At 43.4% G+C, this 16996-nt stretch overlaps 2 protein-coding genes across 4 annotated transcripts in view; one reads left to right on the top strand and one right to left on the bottom strand.

The window, feature by feature from the left end:
• The window catches only part of ADAP1 (ArfGAP with dual PH domains 1), a 58978-nt gene extending 57939 nt beyond the window's left edge, over positions 1-1039 (top strand). For both annotated transcript variants that reach the window (XM_034065401.1, XM_034065402.1), the window contains exon 11: positions 181-1039. In XM_034065401.1, coding sequence (XP_033921292.1) covers positions 181-209 — 29 coding nt within the window. In that variant the 3' untranslated portion in view covers positions 210-1039. The remainder of the gene's footprint in view (positions 1-180) is intronic.
• A 1986-nt stretch (positions 1040-3025) lies between these two features.
• GET4 (guided entry of tail-anchored proteins factor 4) lies at positions 3026-15385 on the bottom strand. Of its 2 annotated transcripts, none has more exons than XM_005145278.4 (9): positions 15167-15385; positions 11082-11160; positions 10585-10666; positions 9474-9623; positions 7677-7815; positions 5680-5820; positions 5524-5599; positions 5277-5349; positions 3026-4317 (listed from the first exon to the last, which is right to left on the bottom strand). In XM_005145278.4, exons 1-9 carry the CDS (start codon positions 15319-15321, stop codon positions 4229-4231), a joined length of 984 nt encoding a protein of 327 aa, XP_005145335.1. In that variant the 5' UTR covers positions 15322-15385; the 3' UTR covers positions 3026-4228. The 2 variants fall into 2 exon arrangements, with proteins under 2 accessions (XP_005145335.1, XP_030901464.1); XM_031045604.2 differs by lacking the exon at positions 15167-15385 and adding an exon at positions 14409-14433.
• Positions 15386-16996: the final 1611 nt, after the last annotated feature.

A 16996-nucleotide genomic window follows, 5' to 3' on the forward strand; every position in this document is an offset into this window, starting at 1 on the left:
TCAGGCATGATGGCCATGGTGCTATATGGCTGATCAGTCACCCAATTATAAGGATAATTGAAGCCAAGGAGGATCAGCAAGACAAGGACCATCCACAGGGAGGGCTTGCAATTGCACTATGGCCACCTGCCAGCATTTGTCCTGCTTTTAACTTTATTTTCTCTGTATTTTTTCTTTCAGTGGAAGCCCATTTCAAACATAAACCTTAGCTGGGACTGGCTAGGCAGACCTGAGGAGTGAGCTTCTGTTTACAACACAACGTGGTTTTATTTGAAATGTTAAAAATAATGAATAATAATAACAGTAATAATAATAATACTACTTCCCTTTCCCCTCATCATTCACTTGATCATGTTGGAAACCAAGAAGGGTGGCAGTGAAATGTCGGATGCTGATCCAACCCAAAATTCATCTCGGTGGCCGCTCCACGGGATGTGCTGCTGGGACAAGAAGTGCTGTGACCCCAGCATCCTCCACCTGCTGAAAGGGGTGTCCCACCAGCTTCAGTGGGACAGCAAAGACTGTTGGTGGCACACCTGGGGGCATATGGGTCTTTTCCCTTTGAGCTGGTTCCTGGGGGCTGGAGCTGAGCATCTCCACAGCCCCAGCTCTCACCAGCCTCCTTTGTAGGGGAGGAGCAGGGGCATCCTCATGGGATGTGAAGCAGCAACCTGGAAACACCCAGTGTGTGGCAATGTGCAACATGGCTGAGCCTCCTGATGGCATGAGGGTAAATGATAAGTAAATTACCTCACCTGGGGAGTGGTGGTGATGCTGGACCCAGGCTTAGGGTCAAACAGGATTTAGAAATAGAAGAAATTGGCATCATTGGCCTTGTTACCTGCTTAATGAAGGAGGAGTGGTGCCCAGTGTGGAACAGAGCAGTGCTGTCCCCAGCCATGCAAGGGGGACACCAAGCCACAAGATGATGCCAGGGAAGAAAAGCTTTTTGGATTAGGGCCCATGCTCTGCTCCCCATTCCATGGTTGGGGGGGTTCACACCATTCCAAGAGCCCAGTGGGGAGTGCGAGGTGCTGAGTTTTAGGTGCAGTTTTGTTGACAGGCGCCGTAAAGAGTCTGTCCCAACCCAGTCCCACGGGCCAGTCCCTCCAGCCCACAGCACGCTGCTACTCCAGGCTGGTGATTGCACTTTTTCTTTCAGTAATTCCCACACTTACATTATTTTTTTTGTTGTTGTTGTCAATTTTTGTTAATTTTTGTCAATTTCCCTGCAAAACAAAACAAAAAAAGCTGCTTTGAAGTGACGTTTCAGCGCGGTGTTGAGCACTGTAATTCCTGTGGTCAGGGCGGGCGGGCTGGGACCTGTACACCATGTGCTGGATTTTTACCCCAAAATGAAAGTACCAGCCCCAGATACAGACCTGTCCCACGCGTTCCTTAGGTTGGTGTGTGTAAATGAGAGCATCTCATCGGCTGTATGCATTCGTTCTGTCACTGGTAAGACACCTGTGGTACTAAATGTCATTTGAACCAATAAATTATTATGTCAGAGCTGTAGCCTTGTGGTGCTGGGGCAGCGGGAGGGAGGTGGGGTTAAATACAAGTAGGTGATGGTGCTGGCAGCACGCTGGGGCCATGGGACACCCACAAAGCCGCCGCATCCCCCAGGAGGAGCTGCTGCATCACACCTGTGTCTGTTTATACAAGGTAAATATATTTCATGTAAATTACACAATTTATGTATATAATGTGTTATATGTATTTGTGTATGGGTGTGTAATAGTGTATATTGTATATGTTTTATATATAATATAGTATTTATGCACACACATACACAAAAGATATATATTAGGAATATAGCAATGAATAGTTAATAAATAGCAATAGAATAAATAAATAGGATAATAGGAATATAGAAATAAATTTATTTCCATATTCTTAGGAATACAGAATTAGTTCCTGAATATTCACAACAACTAAACTGTGGATAGTAGAGGTAGCATAATGTATAATAGACTTTTATGTATATGAGCTGAATATAGTTCATGTGCACATGTGCATGTATATACATAGCTATCATTAGACATGTGATATACGAATGTATGAGCTAAATGTATTTTATACATACATGGTATGTGTATAGACATGTTTATAATTGCAACGTTAAGTGTTTAATTATATATTATAAATACCCATGTGTATGCTTTTCTTATAGGTATAAAATATATAACATATTTAATTATAAAGAGAAATATATTGCATATAAACATACATATATCCACCTGCATTTGTGTATGTGTAACTGTAGATAGATATTTATTTATATTAAAAGTCACAGTCTGACAGTTACTTAAAACCCCAGGCCTGTCAGGAACAGGGAAGGGACAGGCTGGGCTAGTTGTGTTTCTAGCTAGCTGTAAAGACTGTGTGTGTGTAAAATTAATAATAGTATAATTAAGAAGTTCTATGCCATGCCATTATTTAATTATAAATTATTATATACCCAAAAGACTGTTTATATGCTTGTATATATACATTCTACATGTGTGTGTGTATATATTTTATTATATATTTTCAACACACATGTATGTTCTTTACACACCACTGTAATTACTGCACCTGTATTTTGTCCCTAGGAAGCTGCCTCTGGGCACACTGCAGGCACAGCCCGTGCCAAGCAGCAGATGCACAGCGTGCTGTGGTGCTGTGGTTTGGGCTGGGTGCACACAACGTTCAAATCAGGGTGTTGCTGGCAGAGCCAAGGTGATGAACACTGAACTCACCTCAAGCTGAATCTGCAAGACAAAGGAAGGGGCTGTTGTTGCCGGACACTATTAAATGTCTATAGCACCATCCCAGGTAGGGGTTCTTTCCTGCGCTTGCTGCAAATCAAAGTAATCCACATCAGCTCTAGACCTTAAACCACCCAACTGAAACTAAAGCAATGCCTTTACTGCACAGAGGTAAAGATGCAACACTAAGGTCTCAACCCACAGTTACATGTAGAGGAAAAAAACAACAAGAAAAGTAATCTCTACTCAGAAACACTTAGAAAGCAGCAATATTGCCCATCCTGGTGTGTTTATTTGAGACTTCACAATTAACACAAAGTCTTCCTTTCAATGCCTTTTTTTGTTCATACAGTCAATAGATTTGTATTAATCCCTCCCCCATGCATGACTGTTTAGTAATCTAAGCTTTTATTTTCATCATGAAAAAATAAAGCGTTTCCCCACCATTTCATCTGTTCATGGTACCACTGCCATCTGCTGTGCTGCATTAAAGAGGAAAAGATGTAGAATGACTATGCCTACCACTTGGGCTGAAATTACTCCATTATTTATTGATCTTTTCTTACAGAAAGTGTTAAATGAATGAATCACCCAAGAAAAATAAATATATCATAAAGAACCAAAGGCTCTGCAGTATCCCTTTTCTTAACATACAGCTGCAGTTCAAACACACACCTTGCTTGTGACAAATCCATTCACTACAATGCTGTCGCCTTTACATATGGTTGTGAATTTAGGCTGAAAAAGAATCTGTTCCAAAAGAGCCATGAGCCAGAGGCGGCATCTAGATGCCAAATTTTTGTACCTAGGCAAGAGGGATTCTCATGGAAGCCAATTACATACATTCAGCTGATCAGCTTTTACTAAAGGGCAATTCAATCTTGTGCTTTTCAGGAAAGTATCAGTTAAATACACGCATGGGGTCAGCCAGAGTGTGCATGTTACTCACAGCAGTGGAAGTGAGTTCTTGGTATCAATGTCTCTTGGTTGTGCATCTCAAATTATGCTCCTTGGCTCATCTCACAGTACTTTTGGCACCAGCCTCACACATAAATCATTCAGTTGGTCACCCTGCCTTTTGAGATCATCCTTGGAGATGACAGAGGTCAAGGAGGCTTTCTCGTAACAAAGACTGTAGTGGATAGGCCATGAAATACAAGACCCATATTTATGCTTTATTGAATTACTGTGCAAAAGGGAATACTGCATCAGAAACCGTAAAAGACTATATTTTAATCAGTCACCAGCTGCTGTTATCAGAAACCTGCCAACAATTGCTCCAATTGGTTCATTTGGCTACTTTTTGTTGTTTTCTTTTTTTTTACATAAATAATATAGACCAAACATTATAAACATTTCAGCAACCCTTTCTAAAAGACCAAAGGAGCCCTTTTAGATGCCAAGAAACAACTGCAGGATTCAAATTCCAAAACTGTCTTTGGAGTCATCGAATCATCAGAGTGACACGGCATCATTCAGTCAAGCTCGATCGGACTGCTATCTTCCTGACCATCTTCTGTGTCATCATCTTCTCCAGTTCCCATCAGACTGTTTAAAAGATTTCCTAGGATAAAATACAGGACAGTCAAATTTGCTAGTTTTGCATTCTCATCTCAAAGTCTTTTAACTGTTTTCCTTCTGTCCTGCTAGGGTGCAGATTTCAATAGTAAATTAAAAAAGAAGGGGGGATTTTGAAATAAAGGCATCTCAGCAAGACATTAGTATTCCTACACTGGTTTCCATTAAGAATTTATTGATTTGGGAAGCTGTATTTTGATACTGATCCTTCTCTAAGAGCACACTGGAAAGAAACACCGAAGTATCATACTTACGTACTATAGCTACACTCCGAACAGGAGGAAAAAGAAATACAACCAAATGAGGGAAGTCACACCTTCAGCAGTGAAACTCTCAAAAAGCAGCAATGGTCTGCATTACGCTATAAGGAACTTGTTTGAAAGTCAGAGGCATTTATGAGTTCTCCCTGTTCTATCCAATTAAAAAATGCTTGAATTGCTGAAACGCCACTATTTACATATGGGATCTATGATGATGATGTTTTTCATCAGACTTTGGGTATCAGTGAATTGGCATTTACAGGTAAAGCCTCAAATCACTTTACAGAGAAGCTTAGTTCTCAAGGAAAAACATTTGATTTTACAAAAGCAATCCGGTTCAATTTGCTCATATTTTATTCAAGACCAAGAGAAATTCAGCCCTCTTTTCCTGTTCCCTTCCATTTCTTGTAGAAGGGGCAGTATAAATTTCAGAACTTCTACTCTAAGAACATTCTTTTTATATCAGCACTGGTTAGATCTCTACCAAAGTCCCAGATTCAATTTAAGAAAAATCAGCCACTTAAGTCTGAGGAAATTAAGCTTTAACACAAATAAGATTTTTCTCTGCATTTGGAATTTGTACCATAATGTCAAAAATTAAACATAAGAGTCTTTTACATGCTTCTCCCCTTCTCAAAGACAAAGAGTGATGGTATCTATAAACAACTGTCAGTGTAAACCTTACCTAGTAACCCTCCATAGGACGATGTCTGCTTGGGTGGAACACCAAAGAAAAGCTGTCCTATTCTATCTAGGTACTGAAACGATACAAGATGAAGAACAATGTCAGCTACTTTGTTTACAGGTTAAAATACTATGGGCAGCAATCACACCACACAAGCTAGATCACTGAATCCTACCTACAAGTCACAGACACCTGTTACTTAACTAATTCTGAGGTGAGATCTTCTTTACAACTACGAGTAACTCACCTCATTATACATGGGATCTCTCTTCAGTGAAGGTTGATACTGTTCACATAATACTGTAAATACTGTTAGTTTTCCTCTAGAAATGAAACAAAAAAAGTAATCTCAGTAACAACTTGAAAGGAAACCAAGAGCAACATGAGAAAAACCAGACTGTACCCATCAACTGCCAGTAAGAGAAACCAGATGAAGTTTAGCAGTGGTTGAACAAAGGGAGGACCCTTTTCTATTGAAGGATGTTTCTGCGTGTATGTCGTAAAAACAACTGATGCGCTGGTCTTATTCTTCAAACAGAGAAATCTGCAAAAGGAAACAGAATACAGCAAGTTAAAAGGCAGAGAAGTAGTTTTACATGAAGAAATTAAAAGGGAAGCCAAATGCTCAACAAGCTCTATTTCATTTGTGCATAGAAACCATCTCAGGCTTAAACTGATGGTAAAACTAACTGGTAGATATATACATCTTTGGCAATGGTTTGGCTATCAACCGAGGAAGGGGAAAATCACTACTAGAATACATGGTGGAATAAACAGGTTCAGAGGCAGAAATGATTAATAGAATGATTTTAATCAAGATCTAAGCAGGTTGCATACAAGGCAGTTACTAAGAGGGCATCAATTAAATAAAAATGTGGAAAAACTGGTGACTGTGTAATTCAAATTAAATATGATACCACATTTACTAGTCCAGAGTTTACTGTGCTGAGGTAAAACCCAATTAAAGACCTCCCTCCTGGCCCCATCTCCTCCTGAACACATCTCCTTTCGGTATGTATCTGCCTGTGTCCAATTACTCTTGCTGTTCTATTAGCACTAGCTCAAAATACCATGGCATCAAGACCGCTAGTAAGTTTGACACACAAAGTCTCACAATAAAGCTACACTTTGAGCTGGCAAGCCATTTGTCACCAGTGAATAGATCAATTTCCCAAACTTTGTTCCCAAATCTTTGTTCAGGTCCAGTTCATTTAACTGGAAATCTCTGCATGTCCCATAGGCCTATCAAGAGACTTTATCTGGGACACACTCTGTCTTTGCAAGCACTGGGAAAGATCCCACAAGCAGTCTCATTTGTGCTTTCTGTATCCTCACACGTGCAAGGGCATTGGGCTCTTCTGCCTTACTGCTGAGCAGGGAACTACAATTATTTTCATTAGAGTATAAACTGCTATGTAAGAGGATTTAGTACAGTGGTTGAGATACAGGCCAGTAAAGGATGCAGTAACAGTGCTGTATAAATACTGAAAAAATAATTTTTTACTTGTAACTTCTCCCCACAATTTCCCCCACTCCAGAACAAAGATTCATAAAATTGTCTAAGAGTCCTGTATATACTGGATTTCCATAAAGGATTTTCTATCTCTCAAAATTGCTGCAATCTTTATCAGCCAGCTATGGAAAACAGGACAAATCTGACATGACAGCTCAGTGCTGCCAAGAAAGACAGACGTGCTCTCACCTCCTCCCTCTCCCCCAACACCTACTCTCCTCCTGACTCCCTGCTGCACAGTCCTGTCTTCACCTCCTCCTCAGACTCCTCCATGAGCTGCTTTTCCTGACTGAGAAAGCCATCAGCTGATTCAACACAGTAAGATTGGCTTTGTTAACCTTAACTATACATAAGCTCTGCAAAGGCACATCATAACTTGAATTCCCACCTCCTACAAAATAAATGCAAGCCATAGACTAGAGTGATCCAAGACAAATTACCTTTTAGGACAATGAGACATAGAACAAGTACTACACAAAAGGTAAATATAGAGCCTACTTAGGTCCAGTTTTAGTAAGAACATCAAGGCAAGCCCTAATTAGATATAAAGTGGTGTTAACAAAACTAAGAATTGTGCTTTCAGGGTCAAACAGATTACATTAATTCTTCAGGTAATTAATATAATTTCAAGTTTTGACCGTAATACATTTTTGTTTGGGTTTGACTTAAGAGTTGTTTCGGGTTTTTTTCTCTCCCCAGTCCAACAAATTCAACACATCAGTTTTGAGATGATTCTCCTGTTGTTATCACACAAAATGAGTTTCAGCAGCTCTGGCCAGTTTTACAGGTTCTTTTGAAAGGGTTAGCCTACAGTTATGAGTAAATGAGACTGGCCTCAATCACAGTGTCATCTCTGAAAAACAGTTAATAAGAAGTTTAACACCTACTGTAGTACTGCCTGTGCTACAAACATGTCGACCTCACTGCGATATCCCCTGGATGAGGAGTATTCTACTAGCATATTTGCACATCCTTCACCATCTGTAGAGTGCAAGAAGTGATATCGAGATTCACTGTAGTTTTGCTCTACAAAAGGAAAAAGAAAAATGCTTTTAAGAAATCATTTCATCATACCTGGACATAAAAACCAAATTTGTTAGGCTTGTACACTATGGCTGGTAAAAAGGCAAGAATTACACACATGGTATATAAATAAGACTCGCAAAAAAAAGAGTGGGCTTTTTACTTTATAACAGACAATTTACGAAGGGAGATAATAAATGTTATTCTAAATACAGTTGAACAAATGTTACTAAATACAGTTTATTCAATGCCAACCCAAAAGACAGCCACCACTGGGACAATCAGCTGGCAGTCATATTTTATCTCACTGCATGTTGACACTTCATGTGCTACCATCAGTGCTGAGGAAAAGAATCAAGAAGTTCCATATTAAACTATGTGCACCAAGAAGTCAAACAGCATCTTCAGTGTCCTTCTAAGTGCACAGAATGAAGGCATTTCCTATTTCTAGTTTAGCCTACTCTTGCTATTAAAACTAAAATTACTTTCATATTCTGAATAGAACAGCAATTACACAGGAAAAAAAGGTGTAAGAAATGGCAATGAGTTGTCAGAACTTAACTGGAAGCAAAGCACCATAAAAAAATCACTGCAATGACAAAACTGGATAGCTGCTAATCTGGGAGATTTAAAAGCTTTGTTTTAAAATCTAAGCCTTTTCTGATGGACTCTCAAAACCTACAGGCTAAGAAAAACATACACAAAAACATACACGTATCTTCATTTTGCTCTTCAAAAGAAGAGTGAGCATATGGCTGAAAATGGGGAGTTTTGCTTTCAGAATAAAACTATTTTTTACCCTAATCATATCTCAGCCTCTAACTTAAAGGCTCTGACGAAAATCCTCCCCTTGTGGCTGGTAGCAGCCATCAAGCTAAAAGTCCCATGAGAACAGCTGTGGAATTGCCTATGGCACACAAAAAGGCAATGAGTTGGAATGTTGACCACTGAATCAGGATTGTTATATTAAGCCATTATAATTACTTCATAGCTACTAAAAAATATAAAATAAATAATCAACCTGCACAGTTATTAATTCACAAGAAACCACAGAAAAAGATGGCATTTATTCAATTGTCCTCATTGACCTTTGTTATGTAAGACTTTAAAAACTGGCTACCATCCACAAGTACAATAATTATTTAGTGCATTTTTGGTTTATCTTACAACCCAAGTAATAAAATCCCACATAAGTCAAAGACAACATGGAATAAGCCTGCTGCTCAGCATCTCAGAAAGTACTTAACTGCAGATCCAAAGCCTGGTTTGGATGGTAGGTGATAGATTTCAATCCTTATAATGTTTACCCAGGATTTAAAAACAAAACAAATATAAAAAACCCACTACAAAACAACTTTGCTCCCCAACAATCTTCCTCCTAATAACTCAACTACCTCAGTGTCTAAAGGATCAGCATTCTTTTTACAGAGAGCATTACAGCAGTATTGGTTTTGGTTTTGTACTAATATAGATTTACAGTCCCAGATTTTTTCTGTTAGCAACATTAAGCTAAATTTACTGCAAAAATCAGGTAACAGCAGAACTCAATCAGTCATTCCCATCTCAGCTTCCTTTGATTATTTCCAAAGTAGATCTCTTAGAATATCACACTTTCCATATTTTCAAAAGCAAACACAGAACAGCCAGTTGATTTTTCTTACCTTTCCACAGGGTAATTGCTAGTAACTGGTGCAGTTTTGGGTGTCCAAGTTTTCCTGATCCCCCACTAGACCATTTTAGTGCTCTGGACACAAAAGCCACTCTTTCGGGAGAATTTGGATCCATTAAGCTGAACAATTTAGCCAGGTTTTCTGGAAACAATAATGTTCACAAATATTTACTATTAATAGAAATAGGATGAGCTGCTGCCTCTAATGCATCTTTAAGACGTGACATTTACATTCCAGTGCTACTGTGTCTTTAAGCTCCCTTAAGAGCTTCCAAAAGCCACCTTAAAAAGTGACTTTGAACTTGAGCCACTTCTACATCCAGTCAATCTTGCATCTATCAGCCAGTAATACTGACATGACTGTCAATTGACAAGTCACCAAAAAGCTGAGCCTTGCCATCAGCTGGGGACAGCTTCTCTTCATGTGGGACCTTCAGGACCATGGACCATGGTCCTTCAGGATATCCCTGAGGACCATGCAGTTCCAAGGAGGAGGAAACACTCCAGGTTATGGGACTGCTTGCCACTCTCAGGGAAGCTGCAACAGTTGTAGTTTGGAAAAGCACCACCAGAAGACATAGATGGGATACAAAATGTCAGAGCTGATCTAAGTAAACAAAGAATGGCCTCTGTCTGCCCGTCTCCATCAATAGGAGCAGCTCGCCTATGCTGTAGCAGTCATCTGGCCAGACAGCCCTTAAGAAGGCCTCCCTGATTTGCTACTTACCAAATCCCACAATTAAAGAAGAAAAACACCCTTGTGAGCAGCTGAGTCACAAATAATGTGCACAGTACTACACTGCTAGGGTGGGAAATCACCATCCACCAAAGCCCTGGGGACATGAGTGACTGTGCAGACAATGTGGTACTGCTGCATTAATGAAAGAACAATGCCACAAGACAGTAACGTTTGTTCTGAGCATATCCACAAAGGTACTGGGAATCCATTATTCCCTAATGAAGTTCTCCCCCCTTGAAGGGGGTAACCCTTAGCCATGTGGCAGGGCATACAAAAAGGATTTGGGGTTTCAAGACTGTTAACGACAGTTACTGTGAAGGGAAAGCACATCTAAACATCAAACTGAACACAAAGGTCACCTCACCTAAAAGCTCATCTTCTACTTTTGCATCTGATTTCTCCAAAGACTCTAAAACCAGCATGGACAGATCAGCAGCACTGTTTTGCTACAAAACAGACACACAGGAGTAGTGATGAACATACCAGTACATATAAGAAAACCAGAATTTTGTCACAAGCAGATTTAATACTTTTATCAACATCTACAGCTAAGGCACAGTATCAAGTCTCGACCTTGCCCTGTAACAAAATTATAGTGATTTGATGTCATCAAAAGAGAAGCTTGCAGGAAAGCAAAACAAATGTGGTTACAATTATTGTTTGGATGCACACACACTTCATATGCTTTATGTTCCACTTCAGCATAATTCTTCTTTGTGCAGGAAGACTCAACCAAAGATAAACTAGAAGATTACAAAACAATCACCATAAACATCTACCACTGAGAATTCACCCCTCACAATCTTGGAATAACACCCCCGCCTGCTACAAACCACACACACAAAACCAATTATGACTTACCTGGTTATGGCTGAAGAACAGCAAAGCCCCTGAATACATTAGTTCTCTTGCTTCTGCATATTTTCCTTGTGACATATACCTGAAAACAATACCAAAGCCCTGATAAAAACTGTCAGTAAAGAAGTTGTGTATGCTTAAGTAGTATTTGCAGTTAAAGGATTCAAAGTAGTGAAAAATTAAAGGTGATAAAGACTCAGATTAGTTTTAGTAATGATGTAACTGTAAGTAGAAGCTACAATTTTTCGCCTCCAGACTTGACAGAACACAAGCAAACAGTGTAAAAATGAAAACTCTGAGCTTCAAACCTGATTTGGGCTGAAACAGAGAAAGGGAAATGATCCCAGGAGTTCACCTGAGAAAAAAAAATGCCAATGCACTGAACTCAGACCACCCCAAAAGATCCTTTACCAAAAGCAGTTTAAGTGTGGCAGCAGTTAGTTTCCAATTTCCATTGCTCTTCACTGTTTCTCAAATAGTCTGTTTTATGAGTAGTTAATAACAACATCCAATTTGCTCATAGCAAAAACGGAAAGACATCAGTTCTACCAGACTGCTTTAGTATCTGCAATAATCCTTTTGTCCTTTATGACACCTGGTTGTGCTGTGTCTGTTCCACCCATTTCTGCTCCCAGCAGTCAGAGCAGCCTCGCACTCCTACAGCATCAAGGTCCCTGGTACTGCAGATCCAACATAAAAGCATTCCCAAGGCTAAGAGAAAGGGGTTGGTGCCTCTGGGAGTGAAGCAGGGAGCAGTGGGACCGTGCAAGGAAAATGAGCAGTGGACCCCAAACACTCACATGCTGCATGTGAGATTCCCATCACACAACAGGTCCTACTGTCAAAATCAGATCAGACAGTAGTTGAGCAGCTCAACATGAGCTGGCCATGTGCTCTTGCAGCCCAGAAACCAACCCTGTTCTGGGCTACATCCCCAAGCAGCATGGCCAGCAGGTCGAGGGAAGGGATTCTCCCTCTCTACTCTGCTCTCATGAGAATCCACCTGCCCTGCACTCCTCCATCCAGCTCTGGGGGCAACAACATAAGAAGGACATGGAGCTGTTGGAGCAAGTCCAGAAGAGGATCACAAAGATGCTCCATGGGCTGAAGCACCTCTGCTCTGAAGACAGGTTGAGAGCTGGGCTTGTTCAGCCTGAAAACCTTGCTCAGGGGAAAACCTTAGAGCAGTTTCCAGTACCTAAAGGGGGCCTACAAGAAACCTGGAAAGGGACTTTCTACATGGGCATAAAGTGATCAGAAAAGGGAGAATGGCTTTAAATTGAAAAAGAGTAGCTTTAAATTGATTGTTTGGAAAAAAATTCTTCCCTGTGAGGGTGGTGAGGCTCTGGCACAGGTTGTCCAGAGAAGCTGTGGCTGCCCCATCCCTGGCAGTGTGCAAAGCCAGGTTGGACCGGGGTTGGAGCAACCTGGTCTAGTGGAAGGTGTCCCTGCCTGTGGCAGGGGGTCGAACTAAATGAGCTTTAAGGTCCCTTCCAACTCAAACCATTCTGTGATTCCATGAACAAGCAAGAGAGGAGGCAGTCCTCCAGTCCTGCTCATCATCTTCCAAAACCCCACACCCCTTTTATCCAGAACACTCAACAGAACTGCAATAATGGATGGCACAGTGGTGGATTTTTGGAAAAAGTATCCTCAACAATTCAGATTTGCAATCACCACAGCAAATGCACTGCATGTTGGTCAAATGGATCAGCAGATCCAACAGGTTTATAGTTGGCTTCACATCTGGGTTTGCTTCCAGGTGTTTGAGTCCAAATATCAGTGTTGATCCACTTGATAAGTTCCACTTCCAGTGGCTTTGTAATGCTACTTGGGAGCTCTAATTTGGTAATTGTCACACCAGATACTAAAATATGTTGACAAGAATACAAACCCCATTTTTTAAAGTTGGGAGGTTTGGTATTTTGTGGGTTTTTTTGTTTTGTGGAGGCTTTTTTTTAAGAACTTTTATTTTTGAAGGTGTTTTTAATGGAAATAAATATCCATGACATTGATCTAAATGGCATTTAGAACAAGAGAAATACTGCAAGAAATTATTTGTACCACAAAATATACCTCCAGCCATCAGGAAAACAGAAACCAATGTAACATGGATGATAAATTTGGAAGTTTGACTCAATCACCAACTCACAAGAACAGTTTAACCCAGCAGCCTGTACAGTAACAGCACAAGCCCAGGTACAAAACTCGTTCACTGGTGCTGGTCAGGCAGGAAGCGCAGTTTTCCACGTGCTCTGCTGATGACAGGCAGGGATAAGAGGTCTACAGGAGACAGGCTTATGGTAATCTTTCCTCCATGTCCTCCCCTCCTCCACCCTCAAGTACATCTCCATTCATGACTAGAAGCTCTGAGTCAGGATTTCAAGTTTAACACACACCTCATGAGAGAACAGAGCAATGTTTTACAGGCCAGCATTGTTTAAAGCGCGTAAGCACTGCCTGTCCCAGTTACAATTCCACAGATGAGATCATCTCAACCACGTTTACGTGGCTTGGGAAAACTGCTGACACTTAACACACATTTGATGGAGGACAGACAAGACTGTCCAGGACTACTCCTTGGCCTCAAGTGCCTTTCCAACCAAGTTTCACAGCCCCATTGCATCTTTTTGCCTACAAGGAAACCCTCTGTCCTAGCTATGCAGAACATCACCTTTTCATTTAAAGGAGCACCTCCTTTTGCTTCCATCAAAAATGGAAAAGGTGGGATCTTGGATTCCAAAATAATTCATGGAGGCTTAAACAAAGTATGGAAGCGAATACATTCAGAAGCCTGGATGAGAAGCAACACACCAAGTGTAATCTGCAATCCTTGCTGCCATCACATCACATAACCCTTACTGTAAAATAGGCCAGGCTCTGTCTTCAAGTTAGATATATTCACAAATACAAATTGAGGCCTAGATAGTGCCCTCACTGATCTAATCATATGGCTACAGCAGAACACAACCGCTTTAATTTAATTTAATGGTGCTTGTCACAGAGGGTAGTGCAGGCTCTCTACTGCACACCACCAGCAAAACCCAGACTGTGCACCAAGGACTCTCCTCCCCACACAACTGGCTGCTCTTTTCCTGGGAAACACCAGCCTGTTCCCATTCTAACTCAGATGAGGTATTGGGAAAGATGACGCACAGGTGAGCTAACAAGACCCAGCAGGCAGCTTTCTCACTTCACCTCCCCAGCAGAACCTGGGCCCAACCAGGAAACCCCTAGAAGAAACACCTTAACCCTGGAATCAAGGAGCTGCATTTTACATTTTGGTCAGAGAAAGGGCTCTGAATAAATACCCAGGCCTGCTATACTTACCCATTGAGAAGTACACAAATACATCAACTAGAATTTGATCTAGAAACCCCTCTCTGTGCAGATGGTTCTCGCCATTCTGAGAGCTGCCCCTCACAGTGGTGCTAGAGGGTCACCGAAATGCAACAAAGCAGCCCCGCTTCCTGGCTGGGCAACAACCAACCCAAAACCTCAACCCCGTGCACAACCTGCCGGGCTGACATTCAGAACGAGTTGCAGCTCAGAGACTCTTACGTTCACCGGACTACAGGAGATGCCTGGGAGGCACCCAGCGCACGTCCTGCCGAGCCGGGAGGGGGGACCTGGCTCAGGTTGTGGGGTAGCCAAGAACCGCATCGGGACCCTCTGCACCCCAACGGGACGCTGTGCTCTGGGAGACAGCGGCCGGGATCAACCCCTGGGAACGGGTCGGGGTAGGCCCGGCAGCGCCAGCAGCGTCCACCTTCAAACCCCGGGGAGCAGCAGGCCCCACAGCGGCACCGAGACCACACAGCGGCGGCAGGGCCCGAGGCACAGCTGCGGGGGGTAAGGTGGGAAGGGGGCGACCCGCGACCGCTTCCCCCAGGCCCAGCCCGAGCCGCCTCCGTTCACCCCACTCCTCACGGCACGGGCCCACCCCACCCCGCCCACCCCCCCGAGCCAATGAGAGAGAAGCACACGCAGATGGACAGGAGCGGCGGCCAATGGCGGGCAGCAGCAGGGCCGAGTGCGTGGGAAGGCTCCGCAAGGCCGCGCGGGGCAGGGCTCGGGCCGGGCCCTACCTGAACAAGAGCGTCCGGTACATCTGGTGCGCCTCATAATAATCGCCCTTCTCGACGCTGGCGCGCAGCTTCCCCTCCACCCGCTGAACGCCGCCGCGGTTCCTGCCGCCGCCTTTAGCGGCTTCCTGCTCCGCCGCCATCATCGCCGCCGCCATCACCGCGGAGGAGGAGCACCGGTGGGGGGGGGGGGGGGTGGGGAGCGTGCGCAGTCGCGCGCAGCCCCGGGCCGGCACGCGCCCCGCTGCCCGGCTTCCGCCCGCTCCGACGGCGGCCCGCGAGGCTCCGGAGGCTGCGCGGAAGCCGCGGAAGGGCAGTGAGGCTGCGGCGGCTGCCGGGGCATGAGCCCCGTGTCACAGCCCAGGGAACGTGGGCCGGGAGCCACCCCGGGAGGATGGGGAGATCGCGGGCGAGGAACCCGATCAGTGCACCCGAGCGCAGGGACATGGGCAAGGCCGCTGGCACAACAACGGAGCAACCCTCAGCGGTTGGAAACTGCCCGCACCTCCAAAGCGTCCGGCATCGACCAGGCCGGGCTTGGCTTGACTCTGTGCAGTGTGTGCCGGGCAGCGCCAGGGACACCGAAGGAAACGCGGCAGGAAAAGCAGGGGTGTCCATGGTGACACCCCACTCGTTGCCCCAACACGCTCCATAGAATTATAGAATGGTTGGGTTGGAAAGGACCTTAAGATCATCCAGTTCCAACCCCCTGCCATGGGCAGGGACACCTCACACTAAACCATATCACCCAAGGCTCTGTCCAACCTGGCCTTGAACACTGCCAGGGATGGAGCATTCACGGCTTCCCTGGGCAACGGATTCCAGTGCCTCACCACCCTTACAGTAAAGAATTTATTCCTTATATCCAATCTAAACCTCTGCTGTTTAAGTTTCAACCCTTATCCTATCACTACAGTCCCTAATGAATAGTCCCTCACCAGCATCCCTTCAGATACTGGAAGGCTGCTATGAGGTCTCCACGCAGCCTTCTCCAGGCTGAACAGCCCCAACTTTCTCAGCCTGTCTCTATATGGGAGGTGCTCCAGCCCCTGATCATCCTCGTGGCCTCCTCTGGACTTGTTCTAACAGTTCCATGTCCTTTTTATGTTGAGGACACCAGAACTGCACACAATACTCCAGGTAAGTTCTGAGTTAGTGACTCGGAGAAAACTCCAGGAACAAACTTGCCAACAAAGTTTTAAGCTGACAAGCAGGTATTCTTCATTGCAGCGCCGGGAGACACAGGGGATAGCTCCTCCTAACGTGTGTCTCCCTATTGCTACACAAGCCATCCTTATATAATCCCTGGGCATACATACATATTCATGAGGCTACGTATGGATTACGTTATTTTCCAGAAAGTTCCCTGCATGCGTACAGAACTGTGGTGGTGGTCTCTGAGGGGCGTTTACTTCTTCCAACAATCGTCATCACTCCTGGCAGCCTTTGAAGCATGCACAGTAGATGCTTATAGCCGTTTAATTGGTTCGTTAGCACCAGAGACATAATAATCCTCCTATCCTCCTACTTATCAGTTAGTTTAACTGTAGCCTATCCTGGACACGTGCCATTCCCAGATGCTCCTTATCCCTGTGTCCTGTTCTTCAAGACTGTTTTTCTTAAAACTATGTCAACTATAACGATTTGTCTTGGACAAGAATCCTCAGGATGCTCCCTAGCTGTACTCTATTTTTTTTTCTATGTATCATGTACCTCAGTAATTTTCCATTGCTACTGTTACAAAGCCATTGAACTTAACATTGCCTAAAACTAATTCTAAAGGTTTATATATTCAATTTTGTGAGTTTGTGTCCCCCTTGTTTCCGTAGAGGG

Source organism: Melopsittacus undulatus, chromosome 8, assembly GCF_012275295.1.
Source record: "Melopsittacus undulatus isolate bMelUnd1 chromosome 8, bMelUnd1.mat.Z, whole genome shotgun sequence".
NCBI lineage: Eukaryota > Metazoa > Chordata > Aves > Psittaciformes > Psittaculidae > Melopsittacus > Melopsittacus undulatus.